This window comes from Notamacropus eugenii, chromosome 1 (genome assembly GCF_028372415.1).
Source record: "Notamacropus eugenii isolate mMacEug1 chromosome 1, mMacEug1.pri_v2, whole genome shotgun sequence".
NCBI lineage: Eukaryota > Metazoa > Chordata > Mammalia > Diprotodontia > Macropodidae > Notamacropus > Notamacropus eugenii.
Genome location: NC_092872.1, coordinates 723,304,426 through 723,323,872, shown reverse-complemented (window position 1 = coordinate 723,323,872; position 19,447 = coordinate 723,304,426). Strand labels below are relative to the sequence as shown.

General features: G+C 39.7%; 2 protein-coding genes across 3 annotated transcripts in view; one reads left to right on the top strand and one right to left on the bottom strand.

Moving 5' to 3' along the window:
• LOC140521621 (uncharacterized) overlaps positions 1-19,447 on the bottom strand; it is a 180,261-nt gene that overhangs the window by 106,369 nt on the left and 54,445 nt on the right. The window lies entirely within an intron of this gene.
• On the top strand, positions 3,026-17,272 carry LOC140521622 (uncharacterized). 2 transcript variants are annotated; one of them, XM_072636866.1, is made up of 5 exons: positions 3,026-3,124; positions 3,996-4,084; positions 9,828-9,954; positions 10,707-10,802; positions 12,529-17,272. In XM_072636866.1, the coding sequence occupies exons 2-5, from the start codon at positions 4,052-4,054 to the stop codon at positions 14,232-14,234; spliced, it is 1,962 nt and encodes a 653-aa protein (XP_072492967.1). In that variant the 5' UTR covers positions 3,026-3,124; positions 3,996-4,051; the 3' UTR covers positions 14,235-17,272. The 2 variants fall into 2 exon arrangements, with proteins under 2 accessions (XP_072492967.1, XP_072492968.1); XM_072636867.1 differs by lacking the exon at positions 3,026-3,124 and adding an exon at positions 3,279-3,415.

Here is a 19,447-nt window from a genome sequence, read left to right as displayed (position 1 = left end):
CAGTTGAAGGCCTCCCCACATTCACTACATACATAAAGTTTCTCTTCAGTAGGAATGCTCCAATGTACTTAAGTATTCTTTATTTGTGAAGGCCTTCCCACATTCACTACATTCTTAAGGTTTAGCTCCAGTATGAATTCTTTGATGTTGAATAAGTTCAGTGTCAATAAATGGCAAGCCTTCCCACACTCTTCACATTCCTAAAGTATCTTACCAGGATGAATTCTCCGATGTACAATAAGTTGTGTCTTACTCCTGAAGACCTTCCCACATTTACTATATTCATAAAGTTTATCTCCGGTGTAAATTATTTGATGTAGAATAAAAAGTGAGATATAGAAGAAAGTGTTCCAACATTCAAAAAGATTTTCTCCAGTATGAATTCTCGAACGCACAGTAATATACGACTTCATCCTGAAGGCCTTCCCATGAGTGGGACCAGAGGCAGTTTGGGGACATTGCTGTACTTATACCAATGGCTACCCAGTGAACTGACGGTTTCCTTCTGGCCCCCTCCCCTCCAGGCCCACCCCCAGTACACTGAGATGTAACAGCAATAATGATGCAAGTTTGATTCATAACAGGACTTCATTACCAAAGAGGTACTTATCTGAGCTCAGAGAAAACCTAGTGCTGGTCAAAGGAATTACAAGATTTTGCCAGAGGGTGAGCACAAAGGATGTTGTTGTGCCATGCTTAAAGGACAGCTTTCTTGCTGGGTTTTACCTCTGGAAAATGGGGTGTCTACTAATATACTGATGAAAGTAAAATTTTAAATTAAAAAACTGTATAATGAAAGTTTAGAAAATATCCAGTCCTCCTGAGAGGGATTTTGTTTAACACCATTACACACAGAATAAATATAAAGAAAATAATTACAAATAAATAGGAAGGATAAATTCAAAGGAATGGAAGTGGTGGACCAGATGAAAGAGAAACTTTGGGAATTTATACTTTCTTTCCGTTCCCTGCTTCCACAGAGTAGTCTCTCCACCCACAAGAGAAGGCTGTGGAGAGAGAAGTAAAATTGTTGGGAAAGCAGAACAAACTCGAGCATCAGCCTAGACAGGACAGGGGGAGAGAAACCAAGAGACTGAGTTGGCCTTTCCAATTAGTTGTCATTAAATAAGGTATCTGTGCACGCTTACTGCTGAACTTCAGCACACATTTATCAGTTCATGAATTTGTTTTAAATTATTGTTCCATAGCAAATGGTGGTTTTGAGGGAATGGAGAATTACTAAGTAATTACCAATTACTAAGGAGATTGTTACCAAGCATGGTTTTCCACGATAGAAACTGGGGCAAAAGGATAGTGGGAGCTGGAATTGTACTGGATAGAGGGAGTAGGAACTTGGGAGCTGTTTGGAGAACTGACAGCAAATGAAGAGCATTGCTACCCAAAACTGAATATAATCCAGAGTAGTTGGAAGGCCTAGTGTAAGTTACCAACCAACTTCAGCCATAATTTTTCAGTTCTGGATGTTGATATTTTGCTGATTTGGGGGACCTGAGGGAATTATTTCCACTGCACTTACTTCTTCATCCTGCATTGTGAACTGATGTTATTTTTACATTTATTTGCTTTCTGTAGAAAAAAAATCAGCTGACTCGATGAAATTTTAAGCAAGCGTTTGCTGTCAATAATTCGACTGCTCTGGGAAAGGAAAAAAGAAAATTGGAAGAACTATCCCGACACTTGGCCAGGGATTTCATGTTTGAGGGTTTTCTCTTCTCCTCAACTCCTGACGTAACCCCCCAAAACAGAAAAAGGGGACATGTGTGTTTTATTATATTAGAGATGTTTTCTTATTTAGATGTTAGAGGGTTCTTATATTTTGTTTTGGATCCTTTTCAAGACCGAAATCTCATATGTAAAAAGTGGTTTCTGGAAATTGTCACATACTCCAAATTACCACTGTAAAAACTGCTACCAGTTCAAATATAGTTCCAATCAGGAGCAGCTTTTGCTGGGGGTATTTCTCCTCTGTATTTCTGCACCTTTAGGTGCCAGAGAAGTCTGGAGAACTTGGAATAGTCACATCAGGGACTTGTGAGGTCTGGTGCTCCACTGGGTCCTAATAAAGGGGCAACGTTCTGTGCGAATCCCCTGGGAACCCCTCTGCTTCCTCCTTGGGGCATTTACTCTTCCTCACTGGGCTACGTTTGCAAGTCTAGGGAAAATCAAGAGATGGAATGTGGCCCATGTTGCCCATGAAGAAACTCCGGGGTTGGTGAACAAGTTGTCTGTGCATCCACCACACAACTTCTGGTTTTCTTCCTCAAAGAAACTGTTGCTTGGTGTCCTCCTGATTTCATTCGGGAGCCTCCTGTCAGTCGTGGGCTGACTTGCTGGGCAGGATCTTCCTCCAGAGCATCAGCTGGTCTCCTCCCACGCACAGGGCACGTCCAGAACCACGCGTGGTCTTCAGTCCTCCTCCGTGACCACCTCCTGCAGGGAGCTTTCACTTCCCCACTTTACCCCGGCTGGCCAAGGCTCGCGGCTTGTCTCGGGCAGAGCTCTGCCATTGCTCCGGTCCTGTCCCAAGGGCCCCCGGCTCCGTCGGGCGGCTCCGATCTCCTGGGACAGGTCCTCTGGGCCCCTGCAGTCCGTCCCCACCGAAGCTGCCACGGTGGCCCTCGCCTCTGAGCCGGCCGCTCGTTTGGCTGCGGAGGATCCCGAGGCTCCCGCGGCCTCTGGACAACAAGCCTTGTCCTTCCCCGGGCGACGGAAGCCTCTACATGGGCCTCGGCATCGTCCTCTGCCTTTCGTGCATTCTGCCTCCTCCGGCACTCGGCATGCGGTCAGCTAGTCTTAGGCAAACCCCGCATTGCTGCCTCTCTGTAGGTGACGGAGTGCTCGGGCCAGGGGGACACCCCCGAGGGCACACGTGGGGCGTGGTTTCGTAGTGAGGGAGGAGCCGAATTCCAGGCATGCGCAGAAACGGCAGCGGCCTCCAGACTACGATTCCCAGAAGGCCTCGCTCACCTTAGGTGCCTTTTCCAAGTTCTAGTGAGTGAGGATGGGCGGCCCCTTTGACGTCACGTCCGCCCCGCCCCTCACTCTTCCTTCAAGTTTGGGGTTGTCTGCTTCTCTTCCGTGTCCCGAGTTGACCCTAAACCGGGTGAGCGGTTCGCGAAAACAGAACCGGGCCTGAGGCGGGGCCGGAGCCCCGGGATCTGATTGGGGGGACATGATGGGAGAGTCCCTGAGGGGGCCTGAGGGGGCTTATGATGGGGTGGGGGCGTGGGCAGCAGGGACCTGGAGGCGGGAGGGGGGCGTGTCCTGGGGGTGGTGGAGTCGTTTCCCGCTCTCCTGGACGCCATTAGGATTTTCCTGGCAGAGATGCTGGAGCGGTTTGCCTGTTTTACAGCCGGGGAGACTGAGGCCCGCAGGGTGAAGGGACTTGGCCAAGGTCACCCAGCTAGCGAGTGTTGGGATTCTGCCTGGAGACAGGCCTGCCCTGTGTCCCCGCCAGCTGGGTGCCGGAGACAGGGCCGCCCCTGACCCCTCTGGCCCCTCTGACCCCTCTGGCCCCTCTGGCTCCTCTGGCCCCTCAGGTTTCAGTCCTTCCCCCCAGCAGAGTCTTCGGGAGCCAAGTCCTGCGGCCGATCTCTTCCCGGAGGAAGCCCCCGATGCTGCTGGGGGTCCTGCCCTGCCCTGCTGAGAGGGTCCCCCAACCTGTCCTGTTTTGTCTCTAAGGAGAGATGGACCCAAAGATGGGGGCGGGGCGGAGAGAAATGACGGTTTCCTTCTGGCCCCCTCCCCTCCAGGCCCACCCCCCACCCCCCAGGGCAGAAGCGGGGTAGCTAGTCCCTGGCAGGGCAGAAGCGGGGTAGCTAGTCCCTGGCAGGGCAGAAGCGGGGTAGCTAGTCCCTGGCAGGGCAGAAGCGGGGTAGCTAGTCTCTGGCAGGGCAGAAGCGGGGTAGCTAGTCTCTGGCAGGGCAGAAGCCCAGCGTGGCCCCTCCTGCTCACCGTTCTCCTTTTCTCCCCAGCTCTGCCTTGCTTGGCCTCAGCCCCGCCCCAGTAGGTGGGAGCCTGGAGCAGAGGGATGGCTCCTGTGCTGACAGCCAGGCTCTGTAAGGTGAGGACCAGTTTCTTTATTCCTGAAGTTTCATCTCAGTCTAAAGACCATGGGATACATTTTTCTCCTGTGCTATAACTAGAAATTATGACCATCAGATAATCCTATATTTTGCACTGAAAGATACCCTAGAGATCATTTATTTATCGAACACCAACTACCCTGAAATGAACATTCATTTTAAAATTTTAGAATCCAGATTCTTTCCCTTCCTCCAGCTACTTCTCCACCCATTGACAAGGAAAGCAACAAGATACACATTATGCCTGTAAAAACATGAAAAATATTTCTATATTAGCGACATTGCAAAAAAGAATTAAAAAGACATTAGAATTTTTAAAAGTGATTTTAAAAATCCTTTATCTGCCTTTAGAGTTCACTTCCCTCTATTTTTCATCTTGAATCCTTTGTAATTTTCATGCATCATTGTATTGAAAAAAGTAGGCAAGTCTTTCACAGCTGCTCCTTGTTACAGTATTGGCATTACTGTCCACGGTGTTCTTGTAGAGGTCAGGAAACTATAATGTTGAGGTTTGGGGTCTTTGGAATCTCAAAATACCACAGATCAAAATACCTGAGTTCTGCCAGAATTTTGCTAATCCCCTGACTTCCCCTCAAATTTCCCAAAGCCCTTGGAGTTCTCCCCTGTAGTCTTAAAATTATTCCCTCACATCAGCTCAATTTGTGATTTTTCACCACTGCAACTAAAGGTACTCTTAATATTTTTGTGCATTTTGGTGCTTTTGCTTTTTCTTTGATCTCTTTGGGATATCGACCTAATAGATTGCTAGGTCAAAAGGTATGCCGAGTTTTATAGCCTTTTGGACATAGTTCCAAATTGTATTCCAAGAATGGTTGGAACAATTCACAACTCCACTAATAATACATTAGTGTCCCTGTTTTCCTACATCCCTTCCAGCATTTATCATTTCCATTTTCTTTCATGTTAGGTAATCTGATTGGTGTGAAGTGGTGTCTCTGCATTGTTTTAACTTGTGTTTCTCTAATTATTAGTGATTTAGACCATTTTTTCATATAACTGTTGATGGTTTCACCTTCTGAAAACTGCCTCTTCATATCCTTTGCCTATTTTACAGTTGTTAAATGAATCTTAAATTTATGTATTTAGTTCAGCTTCCTATATATTTGAGAAACGTGTACATTATCAGGGAAATTGTGCTGTAGAAACATTTTCCATTTTCCTAATTGCCTTCTTATTTTGACTGCTTTTGTTTTGTTTTGGCAAAAACTTTTACATGGCATTCAATCAAAATTATTCATGTTACCTCCCATGATCTTCTCTATCCCTTGTTTGGTCATAAATTCTTTTTTTTCCACAGATCTGATAGGTATGTTTTCCCATGCTTACCTACTTTGCTTATGATACCACCATTTATGCCTAAATCATGTACTCATTTTGACCTTATCTTGGTATATGACTTAAGATGCTGATTCATGCCTGGTTCTTGCCTGACTACTTGGCAGTTTTGCCAGCAATTTTTGTGAAATGGGGAGTTCTTACCTAAGAAGCTTGGATCTTTGGGTTTATCAAACCCTAGATTATTATGGTCTTTATTTCTGTGTAATGTGTACCTAATCTATTCCATTGATCAACCACTGAATTTCTCAGCCCTTCCTAGATTGTTTTGATGATAACTCTTTTCAATATAGTTTAAAATCTGTGTTACCTTCCTTCATGTATTTTTTTGTTTGGTTTCTTTGTTGTTCTTAACTTTTTGTTCATCCTGATAATGTTTATTATTTTTTCTTGCTCTATTAAGAAAATTTTTTGGTAGGTTGATTGCTATGGCATAGAAAAAGTGTATTAATTTAGGTAGAATTGTCATTTTCATTATACTTGCACAGTTACCCAGGAGCAATTACTATTTCTCTAATTATTTAATGTCTTTATTTGTGTGAAAAGTTTTGTAATGATGTTCATATAGTTTCAGGGTGGGTCTGGGCAGGTAGACTCCTATGTATTTCATACTGTCTATGATTTCTTAAATGAAATTCCTCTTTCTATCTCTTGCTGCTGGGTTTTGTTGTTAATTTTGTGTTTGTCCTTTGTTGCCAAAGAAGACCATGCCATCACAGAAATAATGACGTAACTTGCACTTGACTTTGTTTTGAGTGAGGGAGAGCTGTGCAGGTCACCAGCCTCACTTCTCTAGAGCCATCTGAATCCAGTGACCAGATATTCCTCAAGATGACTGGAGATGATCCAGGATGCACTGCGAGACCTTGGGCCCTTTAGGCCAAGGTCTTTGCAGATACTCAGTTAGGGTAAGGCAACACCCATTCATTGAATAGGCCTGTTTAAGAAGTAGCTAGGGCATGGCCCCTTTAATGAGGCCAAGAAAAAGAAAGACATGAGGCTGGGTGGAAAACAGCAACAGTGGCTATTGATAATCACTCTAAAGCCAGGAGGGTCCAAAGGAGCCCTTAGGCAGGGACCCCACTGGAGTCCCAGTTTCAGAGTGCAGTAGGTTTAAAGTTTTGGGACGGGATATATAGTAATGCTGAAGGTTTTGTGGGTTTATTTTATATCCTGCAATTTTGGTAAAGTTCTTCATTATTTCAGCTAGTTTTTTAGTTAATTATTGGGAGTTCTCTTAAGTATACCATCATATCACCTGTCAAGTATGATAGTTTTGTTTGTTTTTTGCCATATTTCTTGTTTCTTGTCTTGTTATTAGTTGGCATTTCTAGTACAACATTGAATAGAAGTGTTGATGATGGCCATCCTTGCTTCATCTCTGGTCTTTTAGGAAAGGCTTCTAATTTGTCTGCGTTAGGGAGGATGCTTGCTCTTGGTTTTTGATAGATACTACTTATTTAAAGAAAAGCTCCATTCTTCTGTTTCCTAGTCTTTTTAATATCAATTTCTGTTGTATTTTGTCAACAGCTTTTTCTTTAGCTGTTGAGATAAACACATGATTTCTGTTGTTTTTGTTACTGACATACTCACTTATGATATGTCCATTTTTTCCTGTCTGACTTTATATGCTAAGACATTTGGAACATAAACATTTAACAGTGATACCAGTTGGTCATCAGTTGTTCCTTTCAGTATAATATAATTTCCTTTTTTTCATTGTGAATGTTTATTCTAAAGTATACCCAAGTGGGCATAAAACTATGCATGCCCTTTGTTCCAGCAATACCCCTACTAGCTCTATATTCCAAAGAGATAAAAATAAAAATGAAAAGGACCTATATATACAGTAATATTTATTGCAGCTGTTTTTGTATTGACAAAGAATTGGAAATTGAAAATGAGAATGCCCATCAATAGTGAGGACTAGCTAAACAAGTTGTGATATAGGATTGTAATGGAATACTGTTGTATTGGGAAAGACTTACGTGAACTTATACCAAGTGAAATGAACAACGCTAGAAGAACATATAAACAGTAACAGTAATATTGTAGGATGATCAGCTGTGAATGACTTAGCTGTTCTCAGTAATGCAATGATCCAACACAATTCCAGAGGATTTATGGTGAAAAAAAAATGCTATCTAAGTTTTGAGAAAGAACTGTTGAAAATGAATATTTAAAGTTGTTTTTATGTGGAATAATGGGAAAAAAATTAAAGTAAAAAAAGATAAATTTGAAAGATTTAAGAACTCTGTGTGTGTGTGTGTGTTTATATTCGTTACTATGTTCATCTTTTTGTTCCCAATGGGGTGGGGGCATTGGACTGCTGGAAAATAGATATTTTGTGAAGGGCAGCCCTGCTTCCTAGGACTCAGAGAGGAATCCCGTGTAGTGTGAGTGGTCCTCTGTGTTGGTACCCTGTTAGATCAAACCTTTTTATCTAATGTATTCTTGAAATTTAAGACCGATGCCCTTGATTAAAATCTGCATTTTGGGAAAATGGTTCATTAAAGTGAATTGAATTAAAGAGTAAGAGGAATCAAAATATAAAGAAAAGAACACCAGACTGTGTATCAGAAGCCTTTTAATTGCGACTCAGCAGTAGTTGTTAATAGGTGATGACTGGAAGCCTAAGTAATCTTGATAATAAGAATGACTTTAAGTGTCATTAACTGAAAATCAATAAAAAAAAGAAATAGCACAGTGTAAAAAATCCGTGAAAAGACAACAAAGTCCCCAGAGATCTGATTCTGGTGATAAATGTTACAAAAAAAAGGAATTAAAAAAAACTAGTTTGGAGGCAAGCAAGAGATCAAAGAATAGTGAGGACCAAGTTTAGGGGTGGATGAGGGAGGTTAAGGAGGGATGCCTGAGAGAAAGCTAAACAAGTAAACTCCTGCTTGGCTTTAGTTTTCTCTTTGCAAAATGAAGTTCTTTGAAGTGGGATTGAGAGCCCCCAAGTTGTCAACAAGAAGGGGATACCCAAGGTAAAGGGAGATAGACAGGATCCAGTTATTGTGAAAGAAGTGTACGATGTGATTGATTGCTTAGTCATTCTCATGTATCCCTGTGAGATCTTGGAGAAGGGGAACTTCAGTCAAGCTTCAAAAAAGAGACGGTGGATTCTGCAAAGCCTAGACCAGTGACTTCCAATTCTGGCACATTCCTAGAATACCTGTGAAATCAGTTGGTTAGTGAGCAATTAGGAAAGGCTGTTTCATTTTTTTAAAGTGCATTTTGCTATTTACCTTAGTCATTTCTGGAAAAGGTTTTCTCTCCCTCACCTTCCTTTATAACAAAGAAACCTAGTTACAGAAAAGTCCCCCTGATAGTGACTTCTGAATAATTCATAAAACATTCTCCTGTCTAGTGGTCTCCATCTTCTCTGCTATTAGAAACAGTATCATTTTTCCAGTTACTTAGAGTTCAATGTCTTTTTCTTTTTAAAGATATATATTTTTGTAACCTTTGTGTAAAATGCTTGGCTCTGCTTGTTTTACACTGCATCAATTAATTCACATTTCCATTACTATTCAAAATTCCTCATAATTGTCATTTCAAACTGTATAATAAATCCAATGTATCCATGTGCTCCTTTTTTGTAATCCTTCTATACTGGTGAGAATTCATATTGTTTCCAGTTCTTTGCTGCCCCCAAATTGTACTTATGAATATATTTGAGTATAAACTCACCTGTGGCCTTGTTCTGGTTGTAGAGAAAAAGGGTATTGGCAGCATGGTACAGTGAAAATATATCTGGATTTGGAGTGAAGAAAATCTGGGTTCAAAGTGCAGATCTGCAATTTATTCCTTTCTTGCCTTCAGTAGGTTATTTTCCCTCTCTGGGCCTCACTTCCCTCATTTCTAAAGTGAGAATGTTAGCCTCTCAAATCTCTTTTAGTTCTAAACATATGAATTGGAAAACAGTGATCCTTTCACATCCTTTTCAGCTGTACAACATTTTCCCACAGTGTTGCAGATAGGGAGATGATAGTCCCCCATGCTCATCTTTGCTCTTATGGTTCTAGGAGCATTGAGCACAATCATGGTCAGTAAGAAAAAACAAAAACAAAAAAAAGCCCACACACCTTTGAAATTGTACTTGTTGGATCTATTCCCAACAAGAAGCATCCACTCTGCTAAGTTGTGAAGATACAAAGAAACGCAAACCTGCCACTACCCTCAAGGAGCTCACAGTCTGATGAGAGAAGGATTCTACTAAAGTGTCCATTATGCACCAGTTACTGCGCTTCCACAACAGATAAGCAATTGAAAAAATTCCCATTGATGAGAAAGTTGTAATGAAACTTCCTGACAATTATGGTTACGTCTTGGTAAGCACAAATATTTTTGGTGTTTCAGGAATCTGTGACATTCCAGGATGTGGCTGTGGAATTCACCTTGGAGGAGTGGGTACATTTGAATCCAGATCAGAAGAGGTTGTACAGGGATGTGATGCTGGAGAACTATAGGAACTTGGTCTCTTTGGGTGAGAATAACTTTCTCTTTGCAGTCCTGGTATATATGATGTTGACTTTGAAGACTTCAACAGTTATTCTTTGGCCTATAAAAGAAAGATATTCCCTAGTCCTTGTGTAGTGCAGAGACATAGTACTTGTGCTACCTGGTTCCAGGATAAAAGTATTTGCAGACTGTTCTTGGAAATTGATCTCTCAATTTGTTGTTTTTCCTGAGAATGTGTCTTCCCCTCTCTTTTGCTTCAAATCCAAGATTTTATTTTTAATCCCAGTGTAGGTTTCATCAAAAGGAGGTGTTCCCTTTGTCTAAGCAGAGTCAAGTGAACTATTTTTCCTTAGTTCTGCTCTGTAACCTATTGCCACATAGTAGATTATTTTTCATTGGTCCCTTGTAATGTTCTTGGGGTCTTCCTAGCATGCCTATCTTTTTCCCAAGGAGAGTTTTCAATAATTTTGAATTCTTTTAGTTAAGTTTTTTGGATGCTTTTTAAAAAAAATGTAAGTTCTCCTTCCCTCTCCACATATAAAAAAATTAGTAAACACACCCTACCTTCAGTCTTGGCCATTGAGCCTGCCCCAGTTGAAAAAAATAATCACAGACAAAATCAGCCAAGAAAGACAGTACCTTGGATGGTAGAACATAATTTTGTCTCCTTATTCCTCCACTTTTATCCAATGAGTTTATAGGACTATTTCATCTCTCTGTTCTACCATTGAATTCTGAGATGACTATATCTTGCACTTTCTCATTTTTAACAAACAGGATTTGGACTTTCCAAGCCAGATATGATCTACCAGTTGGAAAGAAAGGAAGCATATTGGATGTCAGGGGCAGATGTTCCCAGAAGCAGCTGTCCAGGTGACTACATAAAAAAACAGGGAAATGGGTCATTGGAAAGTACTGCTCTCTTGGTCATTGTAGATCAAAGCTCATTTAACATATTGAACGAAGTGATTTTATCAAAGCTTCTCAGGCCTGTAAAAGAACTGAGACTTGAACATGTCATTTTTTAACTCAAGAAGTTACTTTTGTATGCATTTCTTCACCCACATGTACCTCCACTTTCAAGAAAAGTGGTTACCTCAGTGTGAGGTAGGTATTTCTGTCCTGTTAATTGAAGATTATCCTATTTTAAGCAGGCATTCTCCTGCCTCAGTTGCATGAATTCATTCTCTCTTAAAATAAGCATATCATTTAAACTATTAACAACATGCCCTTTTGGCTTGGTGTTCTCTTCTAATACTTTCTTCTCAGTGCTTATGTTTCTTTGCTGCTCTTACTTTATAAAATATGTAATCCTTCCAAATTCCCCTTCTGTCAGTCTGTCATGTTTTATATCATTCTGTTTTTCTTTATGCTTTGCAATCATGTTTATCAAGACACAATAATATGTTTCAGTGATAGAATTTGTTTATCTATAAGACCATCATTGGACCTATAGGTTGAGTCTTTTGCTATTTCACAAAAAGTTATGGTGAATATTTTTGAGAAATGTTATTAGTTGCTTTCAGTAACACTTTGAGCATGTAGACCTAGTAGTGGGACCATTAGGTCAATAGTTATGAAGTTTTATCTAAAGCTTAAGTTGCTTTTCAGGAGAAAGGTCATCTGCAGCTTAACAAGTACCTATTTTAGCATAAATTCCAAAATTTATTATTTTAAAGTTACTTTTCCAATCTAATGTGTGATACCTTCAAACTGTTCTGAAGTTTACTTCTTTGATTGCTAGAGCTTCACTATTGTTTTCCATAGATATTAATATTTTTCCTTGTGAATAATACTTGATCATTTACCTTTGAAATTGGATCCTACTCTTAACAAATTTAATTAGTTCCATACAAAGTAGTTATGTTAGATTTTTAGCAGACATTTATAACAACAAATGTCCAATATGACCACCTTTCCTCATGTCTTTTATTACTATCGTTCACTCTATCTCTTTTCGTACTAAGATCATCAATTGTCCTTTTACTTTCTCTTTACAGTTTTCCCTTCGTATTTCCACCTTAAATGTTAACGATGCTTTTTTTGTTGTTCAGTCATTTTTTTGGTTTTGCCCCTCTCTTTATGACCTAATTTGGGCTTTTCTTGGCAGAGATAATGAATGGAGTGGTTTACCTTTTCCTTCTCTAAGTCACTTTAAGAGTTAAATATGGTTAAATGACTGGGGTCACAGAGCTAGGGTCTGAGTCCTGATGTGATCTCAGAAACCTTCATCTTTTCTAGTTCCAGCACTCTATCCACGATGCCACCTAGATGCCCAGAGCTACTTTTGCAAATTCTCAGCTACCTACGTTTTAAGGATACTCTTTCATTTCCTTATTCTACTGAAATGTTAACCATTTACATTAAAATAAATTCATATTATTCATCTTTCCACTTAATTTCATTCTGTCAGTTCATTTATATCTTAATTTTTGAGTCATCATATTTTCACGTAAGATAAATTGGGATCCTTAATGAAAGAGTTGTGAGACTAGCCTTCTCAAGTGAGAATGATAGATTTAAAACCTTTTGAGTAAGTAGGAACCTTGGGAAATGGAAGAAAAAGCAGGGTTATTCAGCACTTTATTATTCCTTTCAGGGAACAAAGAATTTACTGCAGAGAAATCTTATGAATGTAGTAAATGTGGAAATGCCTTCAGAAGTAAGAAACAACTTACTGTGCATCAGAGAGTTCATACTGGAGAGAAACGTTATGAATGTAAGGAATGTGGGAAGGCTTTCATCTACAATTCAGAAATTATTCTCCATCAGAGAATTCATTCTGGAGAGAAACCTTATGAATGTAGTGTATGTGGGAAAGCCTTTAGGATGAAGTCAAAACTCACTTTGCATCAGAGAATTCATACTGGAGAGAAACTTTTTGAATGTAAGGAATGTGGAAAGGTCTTCATCTACAGCTCAGAACTTAGTCAACATCAGAGAATTCACACTGGAGAGAAACCTTATGAATGTAGTATATGTGGGAAGGCCTTCAGGATGAAGTCAAAACTTACTTGGCATCAGCATATTCATACAGAAGAGAAACCTTATGAATGTAATGTATGTGGAAAGGCCTTCAGAAGGAAGCAACATCTTACTGTGCATCAGAGAATTCATACTGGAGAGAGACCTTATGAATGTAGTAAATGTGGAAAGGCCTTCACGAGGAAGACACAACTTACTGTGCACGAGAGAATTCATTCTGGAAATATTCTTTATGAATGTAAAGAGTATGGGAAGGCTTTTCACCACAAGTCAAAACTTATAACACATCAAAGAACTCATACTGGAGAAAAACCTTATGAATGTAGTGTATGTGGAAAGACCTTCGGGATCAAATCAAAACTCACTTTGCATCAGAGAATTCATACAAAACCTTATGAATGTAATGAGTGTGGGAAGGCTTTTATCCAGAACTCAGGTCTTATTCTACATCAGAGAATTCATACTGGAGAGAAACCTCATACATGTAATATATGTGGGAAGGCCTTCAGGATGAAGTCAAAACTTACTTTGCATCTGAGAATTCATACTGGAGAAAAACCTTATGAATGTAAGGAGTGTGGGAAAGCTTTCATCTCCAACTCAGATCTTATTCTACATCAGAGAGTTCATACTGGAGAGAAACCTCATACATGTAATGTATGTGGGAAGGCCTTCATTAGGAAGAGGAATCTTGATATGCATAAGAGAATTCATACTGGAGAAAAACCTTATGAATGTAGTGAATGCAGGATGACCTTCAGATGTAAGGATCTGCTTACTGTGCATCAGAAAAATCACACTGGAGAGAAACGTTATGAATGTAATGAATGTGGAAAGGCCTTCATGAATAAGAGAATACTGACTGTGCATCAGAGCATTCATACTGGAGAGAAACCTTATGAATGTAGTGAATGTAGGCAGGCCTTCAGGAGTAAGCAACAACTTACCGTACATCAAAGAATTCATACTGGAGAGAAACCTTATGAATGTAGTGAATGTGGAAAGGCCTTCAGGAGTAAGCCCTGTCTTACTGGGCATCAGAGAATTCATGCTGGAAAGAAACCTTATGAATGTAATGAATGTGGAAAGGCCTTCATGAATAAGAGAATACTGACTGTGCATCAGAGCATTCATACTGGAGAGAAACCTTATGAATGTAGTGAATGTAGGAAGGCCTTCAGGAGTAAGCAACAACTTACCGTACATCAAAGAATTCATACTGGAGAGAAACCTTATGAATGTAGTGAATGTGGAAAGGCCTTCAGGAGTAAGCCCTGTCTTACTGGGCATCAGAAAATTCATACTGGAAAGAAACCTTAGGAATTTAGTGAATGTGGGAAGACATTCAGGAGTAAGATAAAACTTACTTTTCATCAGAGTACTCTTATGGGAGTGGAACTTCATTGATATAGTAAATTTGAGAAAGCCTTTAGAAAGAGCACATGACTTTATGTTTCTCAGAGAATTCATAATTTGGAGATTTCTAATTAATGTAAAGAGTGGGAGGACCATCCATCACAATTAAGATTTTATTTGATAGAAGCGATTCCATACTGATGAGGCATCTTATAAATATGCAAAGGCCTTCAGAAGTAAGGCACAACTTATTGTACATCAGAGTATTCATACTGGAAGGATTTTTTTATTCATGTAAGGAATATGGGAAGGATTTCATCTACAACTCAGAACCTACTCTACATCAGAGAATTCATATTTAAGGGAAACCTTATGAATGTGGGAAGGCCTTTATACAGAATATACAACTTTATTTGTGTTGGAGAATTCATACTTGACAGATTCCTTATAAATATAAATGAGGGAAGGCCATCACAACTTAGATTTTATTTAATATCAGAGAATTTGTACTGCTGAGATTCTTTATGAATATGGAAAAGCCACAACTTAATGTATATCAGAGCATTCATACTGGATGGAAACTTTTTGAGTGTGGTGAATTTAGGAAGGCCTTCAGGAGTAAAACAAAATTTACTATACCTTTAAAAAAATCATACTAGTAAGATTCATATGAATTTAAGGACCATGGAAAGGCCTTCAACTACAACTCAGAACTTACCGGACATCACAGAATTAATTCTGATGGTAAACCTTATGAATATACTATATGTGGGTAGGTCTTCTGACTTTAGAACATACTCATTAGAACATAGAACTTATTAGAATATACTCACACATTAGAACATTGATACTGGAAAGAAACCCTTATGAATGCAATGAATGTGGAAGATCTTCAGCCTGAGAACATAACTTACTCAGCATCAAAGAATCTATTCTGTAGAGAAACCTTATGAGTTTTGTAATGCATATGGGAAGGCATTTTGATTGAGGGCACTCCCCTTATGTCTATCTGAGAATTCATGTTCTAGAATGTTTATGAACTTAAGGAGTGTGGGAGGATCATATAGCTATTTAGACTATGATTCTGAGTCCTTATATGAAGTTCTAAAAGTCTTTATTTTGCCCCCATTAAAGGAGATATCCCTTCCCTTTGCACAGCCCTCTGAAGGAAGGAAGATCAATGTTATCTTCCCATGGTCCTTCTGGTATGGAGAGGATTTGGTGGTTGAGCCAGAGGATACTGAGTGGGTGGTGATATTGGGAGAGCCTTGATATTAACTTTGGTCCCTGGGCAGATGACATGAAAGTGACATATGGATGATCTCTTGGCCATGAGATGAGCCTGATGTGTGATAAATACTTGCTGACAGTGCTTGAGGGGTGTATCATAATCTGAGCTGTGTTCTGATGTGGCTGGTGCTGCTTCTGCTCATATTCATCAGGGCAGTCACTGAACTATGAAGATTTGGAATCACATTAATTTCTAACAGTCTAGTAAGGGTCTTTGGCAGATATTGATGCTATATATTTTCTATCCGTTGTTCTGAATGAAGGAATTCAGTGAAGAGCTGGTAAACAGCAGTAGTAACTGTTACTTTTTTAACAGGCCTTGTCATCTCATTGTTGTTTTTTGTCCTTTGTTCTCCAAGAGGACCATGACATTAGGGAGGTGGCCATGCCAAGAAAGTGAGTTGGACTTAATTGAGGGAGGACTGTGCAAAGTCACCTGCTTCACTTTCTCCTCTGGAGCCATCTGGGTCCAGTGGTGAGATATAGATCAGGATCTGCCCAATGTTCTGAATGTCAAAGTGAAGAAATTCAGTGAAGTGCCAGTAAACAACAGGAGTAACTATTACTCTTTTAAGGTAGTCACAGGCCTTGTCATCTAATTAGTGACATATGAAAAGTAGAATGGGATTCTGATTGTATTCAAAGGATATGAACAGGGAGTTTTCAGAAGAAGAAATCAAAGCTAACCATTTTAGGAAAAAAATGCTCTAAATCACTTTTGATGAGAGAAATGCAAATGAAAGCAACTCTGAGATACTCCCTCATAACTATCAGATTGGGTAATATAAGGATAAGAAAGATAAGGAAAATATGGACACTAATGCATAGATTAGAACTATTCCAACTCTTGTGGTGAACATTTTGGAACTATGCCCCAAGGCCTGTAAGACTGTGCATTCCCTTCTACCCAGCTATAACACTACTTGGTCTATATGCCAAAGTGATCAAAGGAAAAGGACCTATGTGTACAAAAATATTTCCATTGTCTCTTTTTGCCGCAGCAAAATAATTGGAAATTCAGATTTCCAATGCTCCTCATTTGGGGAGTGACTGGATAAGCTGTTGTTTATTTAATGGAAAACTGTTTTGCTGTGAGAAAGGAAAGATGGTAGCTAAATGACTTAGTGAATAGAGCACTGTGCCTGGAGTCAATAAAACCTGAGTTCAAATAGAGCCTCAGACACTTAGTAACTTTTTGACTCTGGATAAGTCATTTAAGCTTTGTTTGCCTTAATCCACTGGAGAAGGAAAGTGCAAAGCCACTCCATTATCTTTGCAAGATAATCCTCATAATGGGATCAGGGACACCATTGAACCGCTATACAACAACTACATAATGAGAGGGACATTGTACATAGTGACAACAATATTATAATCATGGTCAACCATTAAAGACTTAGCTTCTCTGATCAAGATAATACCAAAGGTCTCATGATGAAACATACTATCCACCTCCATAGAGGAAGTGATGCACTCAATGTACATAGAATTATTTTTTTCATTTTCTTTGTTTTTCTTGCTTTTTTGGCTACATGGTTTATATTTAATTTTTTTCTGTGATTTCACATGTTTAATTGTTATATTTCTTGCCTTATCAATAAATGGGGGAGGGCTAGAAAGAGAATTCTGAAACTCAGAGTTAAAAAGAATGTTCAAAATAAGTAATTTTTTTTAGTTAAATGATTAAACGGAAAGATGTGGAATCACCTACAGCATGGACCAGGTTATTGAACTCCTAGATTTGGATTTTTCTGCAACTGAGCAGAAGAGCCTTAGATTTCTGCCTGCCTTTCAATTCCTCAATAATCTGCCATTTCTAGCCAGATGGGTGCAAAATCCAATGGAAGTCAATTTGTGTACGTCTAAGCTTGAGCTCTAGGGCAATGAAATGTTTGGTGAGTGATTAATGCACACACCCAGAAGTTGGCTCTGCAGCTACTTGACCCATTCTGGAGGAGAGAGACCTGTTTTTTCCCCCTGCTCTCAAGTAGTTGACAGTGATCTACAAATCACTACTTAGAAACCTATTGTTCTAGCACTCCCATCCTCTCAGCCACAAGTGTCCCAACAGGCTCAGTTTCTCCAGCCTCTCTTCAATGGTTTTGAGCTACCTTCATGCATTCTGAGGGGCAAGCAATATGTAATCATCTTGTAAAGGAGTTAGTATTTTATCCTAGAGCCAGTAAGAAATCTCCCAAAGCACTAGATCAGAATGATATATTCTGACCTATGATTTAGGGTTATCAATTTGTTAATCGTATAAAGAATGTGTTGGAAAGGAGAAAGACTGCCTATGTGTCTGTCTTGGTCTGGACTTGTATAGAGGTTACCTACACTCAGAGATGGACAAATCCTTTATAAATTATTATCCTAAAAAAAACATGGTTCAAGAGGACAGAAGATAAGTTTGGTACTCATCTCTGTCTGTAGAGTGATGGATTTAAAATACAGAATGAGACTTAGATTTTTAGGTGTAACCAAAGTGGAAATCCATTTTGTTGGACTATGATATGAAGGTTTTATTTTTCATATCTTTTTCATTCATTGAGGGAGAAAGAAAAACAACTGGTAAAATAAAAGTGCCAATAGTATAGAACAGTCTTCTAACCTGTGGGTGACTAGATGCAGAACAAAACAGATTAAAAGCAGGAGAGACAGGAATCAAACAAAAATTCAATTTCAAAGTGAAGGAAATGGCCTCTAAACAAGGGTGGAATGAGGCCCATGTATTGGGGTCCTGTCCACAAGGCAGTGGGGGAGATCTCAATACTTGTACCAATAGCTAGACAGTGAGCTGTAGCCCTGACAATGAGGGATAACAACAATAAAGGCAGAACTTTGATTCATATCAGGGCCTTGTGACTGGAAGGTGGAAACTTGTTAGAGCTTTTCCTGTGCTCATCTGAACTCGGAGAACACCTGGTGCTGGTCAAAGAAATACAATAATTATGGGATTTTGCCAGAGGTGAGCACAAAGGATTGTTGTGGCACTCTCAGGGCACAGCTTGCTTGCTGGACCTTAGCTCTGGAAAACAGTATTTCTCCTAATATTTTGCCAAAGTAAAATTTAAGTTCTATAATGGGTTTAGAGCAAGTCCAGATCTCCTGAGATGGAACGTGTTGACCACCATTACATACAGAAGAAACATAAAAAAGATCTTACAAATGAATTAGAATAAATTAAAAAGAATGGCAGTGACAGACCAGATGAAAAAGCTTTGGACTTTTTCACTTCCTTCCCTTCCCCAGATACCACAGACTAGGATGGAGAGGGTTGTGGAAGGGGAACTAAATAATGGGAAGGCAGAAGGGACTTGAAGGTGAGCAGCAAGCATGCCTGGAGAGGTCAGGAAGAAAGTGAGATAATGACTTGGTCCTCAGTAGCCATCATTAAATATGTCATCTGTGTAGAGTTTTACTGCCAAATATATTATCAGTTCATGAATTTTTTAAAAATTATTGTCCCCCACCAAGTGGTGACTGGGAGGGAATGGACAATGTGTAGCCCCTTTTTAATGTAGCCCCTTTAGCTAGTAAAATCATATAGAAGGAGGGGCCAAAGAAGCTGTAGAAGGAGTAGGAACTTGGAAGCTGTTTGGAGAAGTGATAGCAAATGAAGGGCACTGGTACCCAAAACTGAATATAGACCATAATCTTTCAGGACTGAATGTTGATGTTCTACTGCTTTGGGAAGCTGAGTGAATTTATTTTCACTTCATTTCCTTCTCCCTTCCTTTATCCTGCATGGTGAATTGACATTAGTTTTACATCGTGTATATTTGCCATCTGCACTTTTTTTGGCTGCAAAAAAAAAATTTCTAAGCAAGTATTTGCTGTTGATTATTGGACCTCTCTGGGGAAAGAGAAAGGGGAATATTTAGCACCTA

What these genes read in the sequence shown, in the direction of transcription:
- LOC140521622 (XM_072636866.1), top strand. Translation starts at nt 4,052, where the DNA reads ATGGCTCCTGTGCTGACAGCCAGGCTCTGTAAG. An exon ending in TGACAGCCAGGCTCTGTAAG is followed by an intron (nt 4,085 to 9,827) that starts GTGAGGACCAGT and finishes TTGGTGTTTCAG; the next exon opens with GAATCTGTGACATTCCAGGA. An exon ending in TAGGAACTTGGTCTCTTTGG is followed by an intron (nt 9,955 to 10,706) that starts GTGAGAATAACT and finishes TTTAACAAACAG; the next exon opens with GATTTGGACTTTCCAAGCCA.